The 12,301-nt window shown below is 40.3% G+C and overlaps 1 protein-coding gene across 3 annotated transcripts; it reads right to left on the minus strand.

The window, feature by feature from the left end:
• Positions 1-1,348: 1,348 nt before the first annotated feature.
• On the minus strand, positions 1,349-12,132 carry LOC109096741 (splicing factor 3B subunit 1). 3 transcript variants are annotated; one of them, XM_042731450.1, is made up of 25 exons: positions 11,976-12,132; positions 11,032-11,204; positions 10,828-10,929; positions 10,580-10,694; positions 8,562-8,641; positions 8,249-8,437; positions 7,866-8,103; positions 7,565-7,777; positions 7,343-7,464; positions 7,041-7,238; positions 5,714-5,815; positions 5,456-5,635; positions 5,269-5,355; positions 4,878-5,148; positions 4,620-4,765; positions 4,346-4,492; positions 4,126-4,251; positions 3,817-4,038; positions 3,550-3,732; positions 3,349-3,460; positions 2,917-3,037; positions 2,694-2,825; positions 2,337-2,609; positions 2,016-2,232; positions 1,349-1,914 (listed from the first exon to the last, which is right to left on the minus strand). In XM_042731450.1, the coding sequence occupies exons 1-25, from the start codon at positions 12,001-12,003 to the stop codon at positions 1,756-1,758; spliced, it is 3,936 nt and encodes a 1,311-aa protein (XP_042587384.1). In that variant the 5' UTR covers positions 12,004-12,132; the 3' UTR covers positions 1,349-1,755. The 3 variants fall into 3 exon arrangements, with proteins under 3 accessions (XP_042587384.1, XP_042587386.1, XP_042587385.1); XM_042731452.1 differs by lacking the exons at positions 10,828-10,929; positions 11,032-11,204; positions 11,976-12,132 and adding an exon at positions 8,944-8,998 and having other exon boundaries at positions 10,580-10,642; XM_042731451.1 differs by lacking the exons at positions 10,580-10,694; positions 10,828-10,929; positions 11,032-11,204; positions 11,976-12,132 and adding an exon at positions 8,944-10,368.
• Positions 12,133-12,301: the final 169 nt, after the last annotated feature.

Below are 12,301 nucleotides of genomic sequence, written 5' to 3' on the forward strand. Positions count from 1 at the left end.
AATAATACATTTATTATAATAATGTCAAAAATGATTCTTTTTGTAGCTTGTTCAAAGGTAAAGAGAGATATACAGCAATGTCCTAACATAATACTTGATGAATACTCTATTTTAAAAATCCAATTTAGTAAGATTCGATTCACTTGGAATTCGATTTTCTGTCAATGATTAAAACCAGATAAAATAAGTGTAAAGGTCAGGAACCATTGTATAGTTTATAACTCAAATTTATTTGGTAAAAGTTCATGCTGAACCCTAGGATTTACACTTATATGGAAGATTGCAATTTGCCATTATAATGCGATTAGCTTTTAAAACTTAAATTTTTGTTTATTTGTTGCTGTTCTATATTTGTCTCATTGTCTGAACAGTTAATAAATGACAGCTCTACATTCTTAAAGAAATGGAAAACAGGAACTTGCCCACAATGTCCCTGGAAGCAAATATCAGTGTTTGTTTGTCCTTTGCTGGATGACATCACCTAACAGACTGTCTCTGTGTGTGTGTGTGTGTCTGACTGATTAGTACAGAAGCTATATTTAAAAAGGCATGAGAGTTTGGGCTGATGGGTCAAAAGGAGACCACAGGAAGTGGCTGTTGCATATGTACTGTTTACACAAAAGGATATACTATAAAGTAAGTACACATTAATATTTAACGAAAACTGAGAGGTTCAAGTAGGTTCAAATGCATTCCAGGACATAGTCCAAAATCTAGTTTTCTAGGCAAAAGGCTTTAGCTCTTGATCCAAATAAATATTTTATTTAGACTTAAAAGCCAAGGACCACTGACAAAGCAAATGTTCAAGAGAATATTTTCAAGATTGTCAAGATCAGCTCAAGCACTGCAGTCCACAATAAAGCAGCCCATTGACTTCATGGAAAAGAGCAAATATTATCTGAAAGGGTGGATGTAAAAATAAATAATCTCTGAAAATCTCTAAAGTATGGTCTCACATTGTTTCAGACTGAGAAACTCCAGGACCCTCATGTTTTTGCAAAATCACAAATGACAATCTTCCTTTAACATCTTCTGTTGCGTCTAAGCAGAATGTGGGAAATAAGCAAACAAAATCTCATAATGAATGCATTTAACCGAGGATCCTTCCTTAGGTATAACATGCATTGTACTTCAGGTAAAAACTAGAAATATTCCCTGATTAAAAGGTCTTAGTTCACACTGAAGCCCAATCTGATTTGATTGTCAATTTTGCAAATTTTGAAGCTAGGTCTTTTTTTTTTTTTTAAGATGACATTTGAGAGGATTTTAATACTGAAAGTGTAGATAGATTAAAATCAGGATTACTTTTGGTTGTGCTAAACATAAAACAAATGACACAGGAGACCAATGACTTTTAATACACAAATGTTTATTCAGCCAAACTAAGCAACATTATAATAAGAACAGATGTGTGACTGAGTGGGCTTGACAGATCAGGACACAGGTCTCTAGTTAAAAGACTTACTGAAGATAAATCACATTCCTCAGAAACTCTGCTACTATCTTTACTGTCACTGTGCATGGTGCCACGCTGTAAAAACAGAAAAGTCTAATCCAAAGACCTAAAAGCATCACGTTTAACATTCTTTTTTTCGACTTTTTTCTGTTCTTTAATGAGAAATAAAATTTTAAACCACAGAATTTGTGGTACTGGTTGTAACCTACCAGAGAACATAAACAATGGACCAAGTCCTATAAACCATGAATCAGACACAGATACAGGAGAAAAGAGTGCACATGTAAGGGTAGTTATATTCACAGGAAGTACTCCAGCTCATAGCGAACGTATGAGTTCTTCTCATCATTGTAGACAAGAGGATAATGTGCGATCAGTGCATCCTGGGAGCCGATATAGATGGAGTTGTAGATCTTCCAGTACACATCACGCACTTTGCGAGCTGGATGGAACAAACCCTATTGAGGGAGAAAAAAAAAAAAAAATCATTGGGCCATTAGATCTTTACAAGTCAATGAAAAGTAGTGTGCAGATTCCATGCTGAAAGAGTAAATTGTACCTGCAAGCAATACTGCAGCATGCGGCAGGGTCCAATTGCCACCCGCAGACCCTCAAGGGCCCCCATGACAGCTTGGATAACATGAGGGGACGTTTCGAAGACGTTTGGCCACACATAGTTAAGCAAATGATTGAGAGAATCTTCACAGCCAAAGCCATACACTCCCAGAGACATATGCTGCACCACAGCACTAGCTGTCTGTCTGTGTACAAGATCCCTGCAACGGAGAGCAAATACAGAGTTATAGAGGCTTACAGAAAACAATCTGCATGTTTTAAGTGGTAACTCTAGTGAAAATCAGTCATTCTTTTCCCAGCGTACCTGTCCATTAGAGCATCCTCCAACAAAGGTGTGACGGCATAGATGTAATCTTTGCCCATTTCACCGATGTACTCGAACAGGAAGGACAGAGACTTCAGGACACCGTTCTGAACGTTAAGTTCAGGAACACGGTACTCGTTCATCAACGCAGGAAGCACGGTGAACGGCGAACACGTCTCGGCCACGATAGCGATGGCTACCGTTGTGCACACACGGTTCTGACGCTCCTGCACCTTCAGATTGTTGAGTAGCGTGGCCAGCACATCGTGAGGACTAGAGATTTAAGAACAGAAATTAAAAATCAACATTTTCAAACCTGACACATTCTGCATTGCTGAGAAGAATTTCGTGTTTTACCCAATGGCCTTGGCGATGTAGCCGAAAGTATTGACAGTAGCTCTGCGAATGGCCTTCTTGTGGGCTTTCAACAACTCTAGCAATTCAAAACAGATGCGCATCCATTCCCTGGCAGACACATACTCTGCACCCCTGCAAAGGACACAATGATGTGTTTAGGAGGCATTATCAAAATATTTCAAATGTTAATAGCTCAAATTCTGCAGGGGACTGTAGAACTGACCTGTCAGCGATTCTGCCCACTAGATCAATGCAGTTCTCCTGCACCTTCTCATGTCTGTTCTTCAAGATTGGAGTCAAACGTGGAAGCAAGTCTTTGATAGGTGGTGTCATCTTGTGCATACCTGCCAACGGGACATTTATACACTTAATTATACTCAAAAGAAAGCAAAGCAGTAGAAATAACACAAATATATGAGATGCACTGAAATTATTAAGGATTCCAAAATAAACGTCAATCAGAAAAAACACTTATAAAATGTCACTTTTTTTTTAGTCAATGATTTGGCCCTCCAAATTATTTTTTGCTGTTTTGGCAGAGTATTTTTGGTTATACAAATGTACAAACAAATGTAGAGGGAAAAAAAAAAAATGCTAGTTAGGGCTTAGATGCAATAGCAAACACCAATAATGAAGCACTTTGACCGACACTCACCAATAACATTGACAATAGCTTTAAGGGCTCCAAGAATGCTACCCAGCACTTCTGGATATTCTTCTCCCAGATACTCATACAACACCACACCCAAATGCCCCATCAGCTTTTCCTACACGGAAATATAAAAGCAAGTTATTAGTAAGCAGTATCAATATTTTTGTTTAACCAGTCCATAAATGTACATAATGTGCCCCTCACCTCTTGACATGTCTTCATGACCACCGCTGTGCGAGAAATCAGGTCAGCGGCCTGTTGACGGACTTTGGCGGATTTGTTGTTGAGACGCCAAAGCACTGTACCGCAGATCTGAGGCAAGTACGGTTTAACTCTCTTACCCAGAGCATTCACCACCGTACCAAAGCCATTGAGCATCACAGAGTCCTGGAGATAGAGGAGAGATTATGATGTAAGATGATCATATAACAGCAGCAGGATATTTAATATGCAGCAAAGTCCGTAACTCACCTCAGTGGTCTGTTCCTGGAAGGCGTACAGGATTCCATCAATTAGCTGCTCCTCCAGTTTGTGATCGATGTCAGCGGCACCAAGGTTGCCCATAATTTTCTCAATTGTCTCCATGACCATTTTTCTGTACTGCTCAGCTTCATCCTTCAAGTCATCCACGATACGGGAGATAATCTCAGCTGCTCCTACCTTATTGGCCAGCTCCACTGTAGTGTCCACTAACTGTTATACAAGTAAAAAGACAAATGAGATTAAATGCATATTACTCATGGTTAACGTTACTTCTAATTATCTGATGATCTCACATACCTGTCTGTAGTTGCGCCTATCCAATGCCATTCTGTGCTGCCAGAAATGTTTGAAGAAGGGGGGCAAAATCTCTGTTTTAATGTAATTGGCTTCCACACCATCTGTGCCACAGCACTGCTTCACCACCTGAAATGTACAAGAAAAAAATAAAAAAAAAGCTTAGCCTAAAATGTTTTAGAAAGATTACATTTTTAATTCTTCTGAATAGTGTTTAATGCACCTTGAGGACAATCTTCTTCATTTCCTCATCAGGTGACTGGAACTCTCGAATAAGGATAAGCATCACTTCTCTGGTGTAATAGTTGGCGTATTCAGCATCCATAAGAGGAATCAAGTACCCAATAGCTTTCAAGAAGGCAGCAAGACCCTGAGATGACACAAAAATATTGTTAAAAACATTTACTAAAAATCTGGAAATCTTTGGGTTGCAAGTCTGAAAGCAAAAAGTGCAAATAAAATTAATTTAATATTCCATCGACCAAACACATGCTCACCTTGCCTCTGTGTTGCCTGATACCTTTCCAAAGAGGTTTCAGCACAGAATCAAAGGACTCGATACCGTATGGTGTAGCAGCTTCAGCCAGGGCAGCAATAGCCAGGGCACTAATCGTTCGCACTTTCTGCTGCTCATCCACGAGACCTGAGGGGGAAAAAATAACAACAATTTAAGACTGCCCTAAATAGCAGACAATGAAAAAAGACTTTTTGTACACCCACATATAGAAAGATGAAGACCACAACGCCATACTAACCATGCTCGATAATCTCCACCAAGCTGCGGAGATGGGGCAGGATAGCACAGCCCATGAGAATAGCGATCTGCTGTACGATCTTGATACCCGTGTGACGAGCCTGCCAGGATTTCTTGCTCTTGCAAACAGCCTTGAGGAAAGGCAGGAGAGATGGAATGCCCAGGGCAGACGCTACAACAGCAAAAGCACGAGCTGTCGTGTTTCTCACATACTCGTCCATGTTGTCAATATCAGGCCTCATGGTAGAGATCATAGTGGCCAGACCAGCAGCCTGTTAATGAAGAAATGCAGATTGATTAAGGCCTACAAAATTTTAAGAATAATTAAACAACTACTGGGATGCTGTTATCGACCAAAGAGAACATTTATTATTAACAGACAACCATCTTACCTTTGCCAAGTTGGAGATGATCTCTCTACCCTCTACTCTAGCATAGTAATCTTCATCAATAAGCAAGGGCTCAATCACCACAAGAATCTGTAAGAACAAACAGGAACGTTAGAAAAGACACATGAAAGGTTAATACGTTTTTCCACCCAAGTATTAAAATGAATGCTTACATGCAATGCGGACTAACCTTGTGGACATATGGTCGAACCAAGTCATCAAGTTTGTAGAGGATACGGTCAATGACTTTCACCAAGAGATGACGCTCCTGGTCCTCCAGTGTAGGAGACATCAACAACGGCAGGATCTGGTTAAAGAGGGGTCCTGCACCAAACTCTCTGGCTTTGTCTGTGATTTGACGAAGAGCAGCCTGAAAGGAGAGCGCTAGTTAGAGATCACCCTTGCAAGATTGTGTTACAGTCCATCAAGTGTGAGAGAGGATACTAACCTTCCTCATAGGAGGCGTTCCATTCTTGATCTTGAGGAGCAGCTTCATGATCTTGCGCTCCTTCTGTTCTTCTGGACTGAGGGTGGACTCGTCAACTTCGACCTGCAAACAAAGTTTGGATAATTGGTCAAATTAAAATCATACTTTTATTATAATTAAATTATTATTAATAATTGATTCATAATTAATGGTTTTTGTTAGTTATATTTATAGATAATACCACTAATGCTGTTAATCCTAATAATAATAATAATAATAATAATAACATAATAATAATAATAATAATTAGTTGTACTAGCAAAGCATCACTATTATCATCTCAAAAACTTCATTCTGTACAAATTTCCTCCAGCGTTGGTCACAGATCCATGGATGACATGAAACAAGGATATCTCTAGATCAGAACACTGTAGAGACATGGGGGTGGGCTCTTTGGACTCAAGACTTCCAAGCATTCTTTAAATATCACCCTGGCAATCTAGCCATGCCCTAGCAACCATTTAATAAATTGAACTAGCCACATATATAAACCAGAATAGCAGAGACATAAGGGTGGGTTTAACTGACTTAGACTGGTAAGTACTTTTTAATAATTATTACCATGGAAGCTGTTTAGCAATGACCAATGCCCTAGCAACGATTGAGAGGAACCTAGCACCTCTATATTACACCATAGTGTCTGGATTCTCTCTCTTTTTTTTTTTACTTTTTACTTATTTTTTGTCTTTATTTTGACGGGACAGCAGAGCATTGACAGGAAGTGAAGTGGGACAGGGTGAGGGGGATGGGATCGGGTATGCCGACACACATCGCTGTATGTCGGCATGCTGACCATCAGGTTATCAGCGTGAACATCTGGATTCTCTTTTGACTCAGACTGTCTGTAGGCTTTAGTTATCATTTTGGCAATGGTCTAGCAATGCCCTAACAATCATTAAGAATATTTCAACAACCATATTGTAAATTGAATGGGCCACATCTCTGGATGAGACATGGAGGCGGACAATTTTGACTCAGATTGCCAAGTAGTCTCTATCACCCTGGCAACTGCCTATCCAGACCCTAGCAACCGTATATAAATATAAACAAGCCATATTTCAGCACCAGAACATTGTACAGACATGGGAGTTGACTCTCTAGTAATCACACAGAAGACCCAAGCAACTGCCTCGTGCCAAGTTTTGCCATGGCAAGCTCCCACTCACATTTTCTTTATAAAATGTACAAATCTAATTATGATTCAAATTATTTATTGATACTAAAGTTATTTTAATAACTTTACTTATAATAATAATTATTCATATTTCCTGGTGTACACAGAACTTACCAGCAGTTTATCAAAGTACTGGATGTCATCTGGCTTGAGGAAGGGCAGGTTTCCGGAGGGCTGATCGTTGACTTGTTTCATAGATCTGTCCTCTGTTTGCATGTGGAAGCCAGTCATGCCTCCGATGGGGGTGGGGGTGGCAGCTAACTTACGTGCTGGGGTGCGGATGGGTACATAGCCTGCTGGTGGCGGCAGTACCTAGGGAAAATGGCAGATGAAAAACAGTTAGCAATAGCAAAATATCAATACATTAATTTTCTGACAAAAAGTAATGGTATTCTGTAGAAAATAAAGTTATGTACTTTGTATCCTTCTGGAAACATGGCATCAAGTTCCTCATCAGTCAATGGGCGATTCCTCTCGTCAATCTCTCGCTCCCAGCGCCAAGCCTGCAGCTGTTCTGGAGTCATGCTCATCAGGTGACCTGCAAACATTAGAAACTTTACAGCAACTTCTACAAATCACCCAAAAAACATCATCACTTTTAACTACAACAGAAACAACCAACAGCATCGGTCCAGTACCTGGAGTGGGTGTGGCCATATTCATAGCAGGTGTGCCCAGAGGGGTTTTTCCAGGGGTGAGCAGAGGAGTTGAAGAGCCCATCTGACTGGCTGGTGTTTCATCCCATCTTGACTTCCTCTTGCTTGCACCTGGGGTGGGTGTCTCACCCACTGACTCATCTCCTCTGTCTGTACGTGGAGTCTCAGCCCAGCCACTTCCATGACCGGGTGTCTCTGAAACACACAAAATAAAATGATTTAAAATCACTCTGCATTAAATATCTGTTAGTGGATGCACCACAGACTGCACAAAATATAAGACCTCTCTCTGTCTTTGGTGTCTCATCCCAGCGGTTCTTGCGCACACTGGAAGTGGCCCCTCCGTGGCCAGGAGTGGCATGTCCAGGGGTGTCTCGACCTGGCGTGGCAGCTCCAGCTGGGGTGTGGCTTGGTGTGGGTTCCCACATACGGGTGCTCGGAGTAGCTCCTGGGGTCTCGCTACCTTTGGCGCGGCCAGGTGTCTCATCCCAGCGACTGTTGGAAGGTGTGTGGCCTGGTGTCTGGGTAATGAGAAGAACGGGATTAGCAATAATATATTATATATAATTAGCAATATTTATAAATATGGCTTTTTTAATTGAAGAAATAATCTATTAAAATAATCGTTTGTTGCAGCCCTACTGCTGTTAAAGAACACTGACTCACATCAGAACCTCCATCTGCCTGGTCCCAGCTGGACACTTTTCTGGGTGTGGTGTTGCTGGGGGTGTGGTCAGCTGTCTGATCCCAGCGTCGTTTGCGTTTGGCCGCAGCAGCCTGAGATGCAGCAGAGCCGTTCACCGCTTTCAGCTCTCCAGATTTAGCTTTCTCTAGCATCTGCAGCCTGATCTCTCTCTGGAAAAAAAAAAACACATTAAATATTTTGGTCAGATAGGAACATCTCTTAATTGACCTTTTTGACTTTTTTTGTTTTAATCACCAACATCTTACAGTTTCACTAAAAGCCAATGTTATTTACCTCCTCTTTGGACAGATGCTGCTCCTTCATAACATCCATGTACGTCCTGACCTGCATCTTGGGGTCCGGCGTTTTGCCCCCTATGCGAAAGAGCACCAACAAAATGCGAGACGGTCAGCCAAGTCAGTCTCAAACCCAGCATTTTCACACACAAAGCACTAGAGTCAACTGTCCCTGAATAGATGGCCTTAAATGTTTAAATTACTATCCTCTCGTAACACAAAACAACCCTAGACAATAAAAGCTAAGCACTTTTAGTATACAGTCATACGTTAAGAACAGGCAGGTACAAAGAGGTTTCTGTTGCTTTTAAGAGGAGATAAGGAGAGGATATAGCCATCACTGATGCAGGGTCCTGGGCTGCGCTCTCCAGAATACGTACACTTTCAGTGCCAAGGGTCCCTCTGCAGTCAGACTTCAACCGGCAGAAAAGAAGCCTAGAAAATTTCTCTTTACCATTAGTAACACTTTGGAAAAGGGTTTGAACTCACACACATAATAGCATACCACCTGTTCTGCTCTTGTAACTCATTAAAAACACACAAAAAAAAAAAAAAAAAAAAAAAAAAAAACAATTTGCAAATTTGTTGTACTATACGTGTTGCAGCCAGAGACACTGAACACTTTGGGGAATTCTAATAAAATCTATAAGAAATAAATTTAAATCAGAAACAAATTAAGGAAAAATGCACACTTGTGCATACTTATGCATCTAATTTCATTTAAAAAAATATAAATATCTACAATGGATTGGTATGAAAAGTTCAAATGAGAAGGGAGGACATGAAGTTGAGAAGAGAAAAGTGTCCTTGATGAGGCTTTAAAAATAATATACAACTTCATAATAACAAAAGAAAAATCGTTTCGTGAAACCTTGGTGGATTCCCCTGAAAGACCCTCTGGCCTCACATCAGAGTTAAACTACTAACTACGGTCTTGATTTATCTGTTAAACACACTGCCTTTTGTTGACCATAACCTACACAGGACGAGTTGCTGCACCCTTAAGAGAGTGCAGACAGGACTGGCATAGCAGTACTGCTGTAGGAGAGAAATTAAGGACAGTTAGTATGGGCCTGTGGAATCTTGGTACACAGATTCTTCAATAGATATATCTCTATTTTAAGTTAATAAAATAGAAATATATTTACACAACAGTTTTGTAAAGCTTCCTTTGTCTGGGACTACATGCAAGATGTTTTGTCTCATCCAGAATCAATTCCCTCCCATAACCTGACCCCATCTGGTGCAGCTTGAGTGTGTGCAGCCTGTTGCAACATGTTCTGAAGTTCCTAAACTTCTTGCTAATTTGTACCAGTATGAGCACCCACAGGCCATAGGTTTAAAGAAACTAGAATGGCTGGAAAACATTTTATTGGATGTTAAATTTGGCTTCACTAGGTTTTGTAACAGACTAAAACTGATAAGCACAGTAATTAGTAAAGTATGTCCAAAAGTGGCTCAAGATTATTTAGAGTTCCACTCTTTTTGGAAACATCACTAACTTTGACACATCATGGGTGTCTAGCCAACATGCCATTGGGCAAATACATAGAGTATATTATGGAACAAGAGAAAAGTGAAAAGAAAATTGACAGTAACTGCACAACAAAGTGCAATGCAGCTGGCATTATTGAACTCAATAAAAAGTGTTTGTTTGAAGTGTCTGACTACTGTATTGCCTGTTTCACACAAAAAAAAGTACATTAACCCTTCGAACAACACACCTACCTGCAACCTATGTCCTGATGGGACAAATGACACCACCCAACCAACTGTCTCCCAAAACCTTTGCTGCCCAACTCATTTAAAACTCTGAATCAAAAGTAACTGGTTGTCTGCACAGCTCATTAAAAGTCTTGCAGGTCAGACGAATCCAGGGAGCAAGTTGCTGGGTGGTGTTCGAAGGGTTAACCAAAAACAAAACAGGTCTGGACCGGAACTTCATGAGAAGAGTAAATACTGATCGGCATGGACAGATAAAATAAACTGAGAGGAGACCAGTAGTGTAAAATTTACCATCAGCAAATGGGTCGTGACGCTCTGGGGAGATGATCATCTTTTGTCTGCGTTTCTTGTACTCGTCCTCGCGGTCTGAAATCTTCTGTGGTCTGTGTTCAGCAAAGGGATCATACTGCAAGACAGGCGAAAAAGAATATCGTGTGATGACGGTTATCTTTTATCTCTTTCAACAAATGCATCTGGGAAAAAAACTGAAGCTTTGTTAGAAAAGTTTGGAAGTTGAAGATGGAATCTGTGTTAATTACCTGCTCATCCGACTGAGGAATGGAATTGAGAATTGCAACCGGTGCATGATATCCAGGTTTCTTCGGTCCAAGCAGACTTGTGGACGAATCTTCATCATCATCCTGAAACAAAAATAGTTAGGTTCAGAAACTCCTTCATGCAGTACTTACACATGCTGACATGGGCTCTCCTAAAATTATTTAGAGTATTATGCTGTGACTTACATCTTCCTGCTCGTTGGCAGCAATTGATGTCACATATCCAGCAAAGCGGCTGTCGCTGCCTCCGTAGATCTCCTGGTCATAGTATCCAGTGGAATCAAGTCCAACCCCTTGCTCAGCTCCCTCCACCAGGGCAGCTTTCATCCCCTGGATTTCCAGGATCTGAGCCTCAATGTCTAAGAAAAAATAAAATAAAAAAACCAAGAGATCAGGACACCAAAATACCTATAAAGAGGTGAACGATCATTCATATACGCCTCATAAATTGCATTTAGACACCCACATAGTGCAGTTACACATACATAGCCATGCTTTAGAGTACAATTTTGCATCCATAGTATGATCCTCTAATATAAAAAGAGTGCGTAAATAACGTTACGATATAAACAAACACATTGTTAGAGGGGCGATAAACGGAACAATTATCCGCATAAGCACGACAAACAAACAGACAATGAATGCAATTCCTAATTCTACAAAGAAACAGAAACACCCACTCAATTGGAATTTTTATAAAGATAAACAACCGTGTACGGGTCAAGATCTGGTCTGTGTTTGCGTGCATGTTTGCAACGCCATTTTGGTTTCCATACATAATCGTTCAACCAGCGTATTTTTAACATTCAAACTCTATGCAATAAAAACAGATAAACGGTCTATAGACTAATACGTATTTCTGCAATGAATGTTACATGTAACTCTGTTATAAACCACAAGACGATTTTCCGGATATAATATTAGTTAATATTTGTCGTGTGCGCCACGGCTAGGTTTGATTCAACGATCAGACGCCATATTCTATTTACCACATCAAACTGGCCTAATTCTGCTTTTTCTCGCTAATTCCACTTCTTAGGACTAGAAATGAACGGACACCCCAACTGCAGTGTAGACATAAACAACAAACATCGATATATTCTTTAACAATCTTTGAAAAATGAATTTACCGTCATGTGTTTTGGCGATCTGCGCCATTTTCCTGCTGTTGTGTGAGCCTCAGTACCGGAAGGCCTTTGACTGCACATCCGACTCCGCGGCGCTCACGAGAACGCGCAGGGCATTCCCTGCGGCACAAACAATGCGCATGCGCAGAGCACAAAGCCTAGACGTCAACACCATAAATTTAAACACAATAAAAATGAAAATAAATAATAGAAAACAGACTACATTTTACCTGATCAGAGGAATACACATTATATGGAGTGTGTCCCTTATATATTGTTGTGAAAAAAATAATATAAAAAAGAGTGTTACTGTTTTCTTCAGGTCTAAC

Source organism: Cyprinus carpio, chromosome B9 (genome assembly GCF_018340385.1).
Source record: "Cyprinus carpio isolate SPL01 chromosome B9, ASM1834038v1, whole genome shotgun sequence".
Lineage (NCBI taxonomy): Eukaryota > Metazoa > Chordata > Actinopteri > Cypriniformes > Cyprinidae > Cyprinus > Cyprinus carpio.

Bases quoted from the DNA above. Each gene is read 5' to 3' on its own strand.
- LOC109096741 (XM_042731450.1), bottom strand. From the start codon at position 12,003: ATGGCGCAGATCGCCAAAACACATGACG. The intron at 10,695-10,827 runs GTAATTAACACA...CCTGTCTTGCAG, and splicing joins TTCCTCAGTCGGATGAGCAG to TATGATCCCTTTGCTGAACA. The intron at 4,252-4,345 runs GTGCATTAAACA...TGTACATTTCAG, and splicing joins TGAAGAAGATTGTCCTCAAG to GTGGTGAAGCAGTGCTGTGG.